Source organism: Pavona decussata, unplaced genomic scaffold (assembly GCF_977016875.1).
Source record: "Pavona decussata unplaced genomic scaffold, jaPavDecu1.1 SCAFFOLD_91, whole genome shotgun sequence".
In the NCBI taxonomy this organism is placed as follows: domain Eukaryota; kingdom Metazoa; phylum Cnidaria; class Anthozoa; order Scleractinia; family Agariciidae; genus Pavona; species Pavona decussata.
In genome coordinates, this window is record NW_028145508.1 from 7,501 (window position 1) to 16,595 (window position 9,095).

General features: G+C 37.5%; 1 protein-coding gene across 3 annotated transcripts in view; it reads left to right on the plus strand.

Annotated features, from left to right (window-relative positions):
* The window catches only part of LOC146474035 (caspase-7-like), an 11,300-nt gene extending 7,466 nt beyond the window's left edge, over positions 1 to 3,834 (plus strand). For all 3 annotated transcript variants that reach the window (XM_085117327.1, XM_085117328.1, XM_085117329.1), the window contains one exon: positions 2,351 to 3,834. In XM_085117327.1, the coding sequence (XP_084973453.1) occupies positions 2,351 to 2,512 (162 nt within the window). In that variant the 3' untranslated portion in view covers positions 2,513 to 3,834. The remainder of the gene's footprint in view (positions 1 to 2,350) is intronic.
* Positions 3,835 to 9,095: the final 5,261 nt, after the last annotated feature.

A 9,095-nucleotide genomic window follows, 5' to 3' on the forward strand; every position in this document is an offset into this window, starting at 1 on the left:
TATAAACGATGACCCTTCACGTTTACAATGTGATGAATTGCAATCATAAGCTTTAATTACTGTAATAAATCTGAGGGCACAAAGTTTATCTACTTTGAGCACATATCGCAACATGCGATTTAACCCAAGTTCAAAGGAATAAATTGCAAAAGTGGCTCGTACTCACACGCTCTTCTACATATCAGTTGAAAGTTCCATCCATCATCTCTGAAAATAAGTTTAAACATTTGGCCGCAATCCAGTTTCTGTTCCACAAGTGAGAGGTGAAAGTTGTGAATTTCTACTAACACAGTTATATTTCCAACATGTCATCAACAAATGTTAGCAACACACCAAGAATTGAGATGACTATCGCTTTGAAATTTCTCCACGAAGCAACATTAAACATTTCTTATTACCAATTTGATTGTAATAATAACGCTAGCAGAGTTTCATTAAGGCTGTCATGTAACGAGATAAGTCCCTCACATATTCACTCTCCACCATGTTTTTTTTTAGCCGCTGACCAGTTCGTTAATTGGTTTACAAAAAAAAAAAACATGATGGTGGGCAGTGATGGACTTATATCGTTACATGACAGCTTAAAATTATCTACTTTGAGCACTGAGCATTTATCGCAACAATTGCGATTTAGCCCAAGTTCAAAGGAATAAATTGCAAAAGTAGCTTGTACTACAGGCTCTTCTACGGCAGAAAGTTCCATCTATCGTCTATGAAAATCGGTTAAAACATTTGGCCGCAATCCGTGGACGTCAGCTTGAGTTTTATAAACAGAATAATCTTAAGACGTGCGCCTTTTTCGTAAGAAAGATTTTTTACCGAAATAATCGAAACAACTAAAAACTTGCAGTCATTACCACAACAATACATCACGGTCTGCAAGCAGAGTTATGAACTAACCTTAAGTTCGTTTAAAAGATTCCTCAATAGTCAACGCACTAAAGAATCACTGATAAACATATTTGAGTCTAGTTCACTTGCCTTGCGATATTAGTTGGGTTCACACTAGGCACTTCTAGTGCACCTTAAGTGCACTTGAAGGGTATTTAAGTTTGAACGGGTGTAGTTTCACTTGGCTGATCACAATTGCCTAGAAAACGCCGAAACTTCAAAGAGTCGAAGTGTGGTTTCAAGTGAGGCTCAAACCTTCAGTTAGCGGAGCACTTATCGATTCAGAACATGGTATGCCAATTACTTGACTGTCAATCGTTCCTCACCCAAAATATCCTGATGGCGGGATTTGGCGGCAAGCGCTTTTGGGTTGGGAGATTTTATTTCACAATACGTAGCCTGAACATACTAGCGTTGTTTAGGACTGTAATTTCCCAGTAGGATGAGGACGACTCTGTCGTCTATAATTTGAAATAAGTATTTCTTAAATTTTCATAACTTGAAAACGTTGCGTGCGCTCCGCTATGAAGACACCAATAACAAGATTTTCCTTTCGTTGAATAGATTAACATCAATGCAAGATTGTGAACAAATCCACTGACAGTTGAGAGTGCAACGCCATCTTTTCGTTTTGACGGTACTGCGGATACGTTGAGGATTCCTGAAAGAAATGCTCCATCGACAGCATGCTAACCTTTTTACTTGCGGCAAATGCAGTTTATTCCTTTTAAACTCTTCGCTCTGATGCTGTCGATTAGTCGCAGGTGCACTTGAAGTGCCAAGTGTGAACCCCTTGTTTTTTTGCAAACGCCTAAGTGCACTTTAAGTGCACCTTACTTACAAGTGCACTTGAGTCTTTAGTGTAACCTCACCTATTGACAGACTCTCCGGGTGATAAGGTCTCAAATGAGCCGGTGATTTCACTGAACCAGTCTTTGCGTCACAGTTGAAAACAAATTTCCTCAGGAGATTTAGCATCCAAGTTGGACTATTTGGGACAGGGTTCGTGCTAAAAAAGATTGAATCAAACGAGCGAGAACGGCCAAGCCGAAAGCAAACTCACCCAAGCAAATCAAGGATAAAGCGTATCAGCCAATCAGATCGCGCGCTTTACTGACGCTATGTTATGATGCCTTTTTCTCCAAGACGGCTAATACTCCACTTTTGCTTACATTGCTAGAGGAAGCCAAGCCTTGGCGCCTTCTAATTTAGCATCATTCTATGCAATTTTTTTTTGAAAACTATTATAGTTCTTATTGTAATTGATTTTGTTTTGTCCATTGCCTCTTGTAGTTGGTCATGAAGTAGGCCATTTTGAAACTGAAAATGAAAGATTTTTAAAAAGTCGTTACAATATAGTTAAGCCGTCATATATCTGAGACTTTTCGTTGGCAAAGGTACCTTGATAATCAATTTCCCGATCATTATTTAACTTATTAATTTATGTTTTTTTCCTAAGACTCTAGTGAAAACCATCAGAGAGTTGCACAATAGTCATCACCTGCTTGACATCTTAACAGAAGTCAACAAACGCGTTGTGGAAAGTGGCATAAATGGAGGAGCAGCAATTCAGGTTCCTGCCCCAACTCATACACTGCGAGGCAAAGTGTATCTGAAATAAGAAGTTAAAAAAGAAAAGAAGCCATCTATCAGTCAATTCAGTTCACCAACGCCATCCATATTCTGCGAAAGCCGACTGTTGTTTTGGCATGGACTGATAGATAGCATATCTGTAACTGTGGAAAAACTGTCAGAGATGTATCCTTCGCGTAGCTAGTGATCGCTTTTATAAAGAACGGGTTTTGAAAAAGCAGGATAGTTATTGTGTTAAGAATTCACGTCTGGTAGTAAGGTGATGGAACAAAACATGGATTGATTGAACTTGTTATCTACTTCACTCGAAAGCCGTTTACAGAAGGGTCCTCCTATCAAGTTACAAATCAATAATAGTAATACATTAGATATACCAGAAAAACACTAAAAACAAAAAGCATGTTAAATATGTTACAAATCTACAACAATCCTAATTAGCAGTCCTAATTAGCAGTAACTTGCCCTCTAAATGCTGAATTAAGCAAACTAGTATAATAAAAAGAATAAGTCAGATTCTTAGTTTGCAGATGGCCTTTGTAAATTTGTCATGTGACTTAAGCTTCCTCAATGACTTATCTAAACTGTATTCCACTCGTAACTGTTTTTTAACGCTCATTGCTGTGATCACGATCACTGTAAATTCATGAAACTTTTCGATTTAAAACAATGAAAAGCTTTTGGTAGGAAGTTCACAAAGTCTTCACGTCACAAAATGTCTTCTGTAAAGCCTATCTCTGTGTTTTATAGATAATAAAAAACATAGACCTAGATTTGGAAGGTCTGTAAATCTAGAAGGATAAACGCCACTGTTGTGGCTTTGTTTGTCTGCCAATTTAGCATGGCATCTCACGAAGATTGTATTTACATGAAGTGTATACAATAAAATAAAATGTGACGTTTCCCTTCTCTTTAGATGGTTTATTGGAGTATTAACCGCGAGGGGTATTCCAATATGACTTGCGTAGGCACTTTTGTTAGGAATAAAAGGCCAGTAAATCAAATCACCATTGTTATATATACTCAAGATAACAAATAAAAATATTGATCATCAGTTAGCCAGCTCGCAGTACCTTAACTCTCTAGAATTAGTCGAGCGAACTAGCTGTCACGCAGATGAGGGAGAGATCCAAATTAGAGCGAATTATTGCAGTTTCTTCTGGTTTTTTGCCCTTGTTGTTTCAACCAAAATCCTCTTCTTTCGCGGTCTCGTCTTCTTTTTTGCTCACTTTATTCACGTCCCTCTTTCAGCTTAACCGCTCGACTCTATTGACTACCAGGAGTATAATCATCAGTTGTTGGCATGTGTATGCTTAAACCATTATCGTGTTTAAATAAAGGGTTTTATGTATATATTTGTCGTCTCTGTTTTCTGGCCACCTTAACCGAGACGATTAAATGCGGGGAAACTTGTTAAATCAGAGCACAATTGAAAAGTAATCAAAATAAGATTTTAAATAAGAATAAGGAAACTTTGCAAAAGGGTATTTTGTGGAAGTCCGCCCGATTCTCAGCGAGCAGTCCAATCCCACTTATATTTGATTACCTTTGATGAAAAATTTAATTTTGGTAGCCAAATGTGGCAGTCCGATCGAAGCCTTCATACGTAAAGCCGCCGTTACACGTTGAAACTGTTAGCTATAAAACTTGTGGGCAACGGCGAACGAGACCAGTTTCACGAAGTGGTGTTACACGCCAAGATCCTTTTTTTTTTTTTTTTTTTTTTTTTTTTCACCACTGCGACCGTTGTGAGCCTTTGCAAAAGTAGAAAGCGGTTCTACTTTTCGTGAAACTTCAGTGTCTCGCAACGGAAGTTCGAAAAAGCTTCACGGAACCGACCATGTTACACGGTGCAACGCCTGCTGAAACTTGTTTCGCAGCGCCGTTGCACACAAGTTTCAGCTAAAAGTTTCAACGTGTAACGGCGGCTTAAACAGTAGACTTAGTCCTTTGTAGTTTCGGAGGTCGGTGCAGATATATTTGACGCTAGATTATTCTGAGAATGTGCCACGCGCTTTGTCAATTTAACTTTTAACAGGTCGCCATGATCAGATAAGGGAATCGACATTTCCTCTATATTGTTTAAACGGGAGCTACAATGTACGGTTTCATTTTGTTGTTTCACCAAGCTTCACGAAAATAGAATAAGTTTGCCTACACAGCCATATTAAAGAGTGATAATAGTATGGATGTAAAGTTATTATTTTCCTCGATTCAACATCGTAAGAACACTAATTGCGTACTATAAAAATCCTTAAAATATTTTAAGCTTGACTAAAAACTAGACAATAGCAGGAGAAGAATACATCAGAATTGTTTATTCACTATGAGGTAGTAGTATCACATGCTTTCTTGTCCACCCAAGACTTACAATCTCTTATCGCGATCCTGGGGGATCTTCTCATTGCGCTGAGACGACGTTATTTTGCGATATTGTCGTCTTAACCCTTCGCATACTAACAACGCATATATGCGTCGAAAATACCGTTCTGGCTTCTATGAATTGCTTCTTGTTTAACTTAAGCTACAACGTCATGATAATGTGTGAATGACACCAGCTGATGTATATTTCCATCATCAAACCCAGCAAATCGACTACGCCTCCCGATTTTCGCTGCATATCACCGTTCGTTTGGCAACAAAGTCCTAAATGCCAATTGTTCGGCCAAATAATAACATCAAAAATTACACTTATTTATCGTCAATTTTTAATCCAAATAATTTGTTCAAAATTGAAAAGTCTATATTTACAGCAAACCTCAAGGTCAGACCTTGGTATCTGACTGGAAGTTTTCCTCTCAACGCTTTCCGAGGGCTATACTTCAGCCATTTTATCAGACCCAGTCTTGCGTATCTCACGTTGCCTCGTTTACGCCCGAAGAGAATTCTGGGTAATTCAGCCATAGCGCGAGCGTAGAACTCCTGCTCTTTCCATTTCATAGTTTTTTTATAAGTGTCGAGCCACCCAGTACCACCAGCAAAATTTCGAATCCATTGAATATTTTACTACTCCAAACTCGCCCAAATAGCCTTGGCAGGTCCTGGAATCCATCCACAAAACGGCCAGAGAGGCAACTTCACTCGTGGGCCTCCATGTCTGCTACACAGCATGTTTGGCGACTCAGTCAGCATGAAATCACCTCTCACCTCTGTTTTCTTTCAGAGGATTGCCTCTACCCACATTCCAGCTTAATGATGCCAGAATGGGGGTTTCTGCAGAGGAAAATGGCTCGAAAAACACTTATAAAGCGATGATTTTACCAGATTCGTGCTCGTGCACTCGCTCGAAACAAACAACAACCGTCACTTGCATCACGTGACAATTTAGCCTGAGCCCACAGTTTCTTAAGACCGCAGATATTTTTATTTCATCTCCATTTATGGAGAAATTAAGTGGCTCAGACTATTTATTGTCAAAAAGTCATTGAAAAAAATACCACACACCTGGTATTTAAAGGGTTAAAATGACGGTTTCTGATTGGCTCAAAAGCTGTCATGTAACATGACTGCACGGCACTTAAATGGGTTCGGCGCGCATAGATCAAAATGTTACTTCTGTGAATGAACATGCGACGTTGAATGGTGTTGTTTATTTCTTTTCATTTGAGTTTACAAAGTTTCTGACACTGTTTAAGAACCACTTATATATATATATATATTTTTTGAACATGTACCATGATACAGCGGATACAATTTTCTCATGAAGGTAAGCGAAAGTTCGCCGAAGAGAAATTTACTTAAAAAAAAACTTTCTTGAGTGTGAAAGCGGCCACGGTAAATAACAATAAGCTTAAATTCCAATAAATCATGGCATTTTCAAAGCAACAGGATCTGTTTCTTTTCTGATGTCTCTCATCTCTAGAAAAAAATGCTTCAAGAGCTCTGCTGCGTTCTCTTTCATGGCTCAGGTCTGTCAATTTGATCTTCTCGTCGTAGCGCCGAACGACAGCCTAGGAAATTTTTACAGTATTCTTCACCGCTTGGTCTCTTTCAAATTTCTAAATCTCCACGGCATCTAAGCTAGGATAACAATGCTCTGTTTTCGACTAATATGGTTAATTTTTTATTCTTGCTTCTGGTTATGAGGTTTATTCATCACTGTTTTCATGTTGTTTATATCTCGGCGTTAACAAATTTTCAATAAAATTTGCTGGTAAAATGTTCAAACCTACTAGCTCGTCTATTTCATCAATGGTAGGTGCTTTATAGACTGTAAATGTTTTGCATTTTCTTCGTTTTGACGTAAAAATTAAAGCCAAAAATTTAAATAACCCGCCCCGAGGAAAAATTTCGCGCACGGATATTCCCATGGCTACAGTTTTAACTGAATTAAGGATTTCTCTTTCAATCAGTATCACAATAAAAAACTAAATTCGATTTTGAGACGGGAATACGACTTTATATTGACGGCGTTGGGCGAAATTTTTTCCGTATTGGGCGGAGTCGGGAATACGGAATATATTTTCTCCCAACTACCCGTCAATATAAAGTCGTATTGCCGTCTCAAAATCGAATTTAGTTTATATTTCTGCAAAAGTTAACCAAAAAAATAAAAATAAAAAAATAAATAAATAAATAAAATAATAATATTAATTGGTAAACATTCTTGAAGTAAGTCGGCCAGGAGTAATGTAGCATGGGTCAGAATATGAAAGTAACGATGTTACTCTTGCATCATGCTGCCATTAAAATGGCGGAAAGGCCAGTTGTAAAATTATATAGCTTTAATATCGAAAAGGGATATAACATAATCATTTAGTATATAACACACAAATGAATAGTACTTCTTGCGCGCGCTGATTGGCTAGCTCGAAGGTGATTAGCCAAGTACTATTCACCTCCGAGCAGCCAAATAGAAACAAGATCGCTTCCCGTTTCCCTACGGTTACTCAGTTAAATTTCGATAAACGAGGTGGCTGCTAAAAGAAAAATACGTAAATGGCAACAAAGTTTGCTTTAACGGCAATAAATGGTTATTTAAGTAAAAGTAAAGTTATTTAATATTTTCAACCTCACATTCGAAAAAGGCGGAAAATGAAAATACAATCCCTTGTTTACGAAAACTGCTGAGCACTAAAATTACAATGAAAACTTTGAAACATCTAATATTTTTCAGCATTGCTTCAACAACAAGACGAATTTCGTAGAAAAATTGACAAAATTGAAAAATTGAAAAATGACACTATAGGAACTAAACAGGAGTCTCCAAAAGTTTTTTTTTGTCTGCAAGAAAGCGAGACCGAACTTTCTACAACAAAAAGTCGCTTACCGCGTGGCGCCCGAGATTTTAAAATTTCATACCATTTGTCGGTATATTGTCAGAAATAAAAATACTTTTTGGTCCACTAGTTATTCAGCTTGTGTGGTATATACTAAAATAATTATTCACCTCAGTGTCGGTGAAAGTGATGGATTCCACTTCGGTGAATAATTGTTAAATAACCGTATACTGTTTTTGAACGATATTTGCGCGAGTCCTCTTCTTAAGCAAAGTGAAACCCCTTGATTGGAAAGCTAATGGGCAAGATATTGTAAAATTTCCCAGCTCACCCCAAATATAAACCTGTATAGCTATCAACTTAACGGTCCTTTTGAACGAAACCTAGATTCAGAGCTTTTGTGGTTTAGGAACTGTGCCAAATCACCTTTTGTCCGAAATCTTCTGTAGTAATTCGCACTTACTTGCTTAAATAAAACATAAAAAAGAAAAGAGAGTGGTCTAAATAAATTTTCAGCAGTTATTTAGAGCTAAAACGAGAACTGCATTGGTTCCTTTCAGTTTTAAAAACATGGCATTAAGGGTTCTTACTGACACTGTTGCTCTAGCTTATAGTGTACGCTACCAAAACATTGTTGATCGAATTGAAAAAAGCATGTTGATCAAAGAAATCAAATGAAGCGATAGAAAAGGTGACCAAGTAATCGAAATCCCAACTTGTCTAACCGACTCAAACCAAACCTGTTGAGCAGTACTTTCCTGTGGTACCGTTTATTATACTTGGCAAGGCGGTTTTAACTTTCGACCCTTTGGATGAAATCCTAAAGTGTGACCATTCAAATGAAAGCTGCTGAGCATAATTTTCGTGCGGTGCTGTTTATTATGCTTAGCATGGTGGTTCTATCTTTTGCGTCTGAGGATAAAATCCTAATTTAAATGTCACCATTTAAACGAAAGCTTCTCGTTAGCGGTACTTTCTTGTGGTACTGTTTACTGTGTTTTGCAAGGTTGTTCTAACTTTTCAGTCTGTGGATGGAATCCTGAAGTGTGACCAGTCAAATAAAGCTACTGCGCAGTACTTTCCTGTGGTGCTGTTGTTTTATAATATTGCGTTGTACGGATTGGTTCTAACTTTAGATCCGTTGGACTGAATCCATGAGTATTATCTTTTTCGCACCGCAAACCGCACTTTTTAAAATTATTCTACGTCTGGTTTGGTCAGTACTATTTACTGTACTCTGTCATTAAAATCAATAAATAAATAAATAAATAAATAAATAAATAAATAAATAAATAAATAAACAAACAAACGAACGAACGAACGAACGAATGAATGAGTGAATGAATGGATGGATGGATGGATGAATGAATAAAAAAAACATAGAAAACAACAACA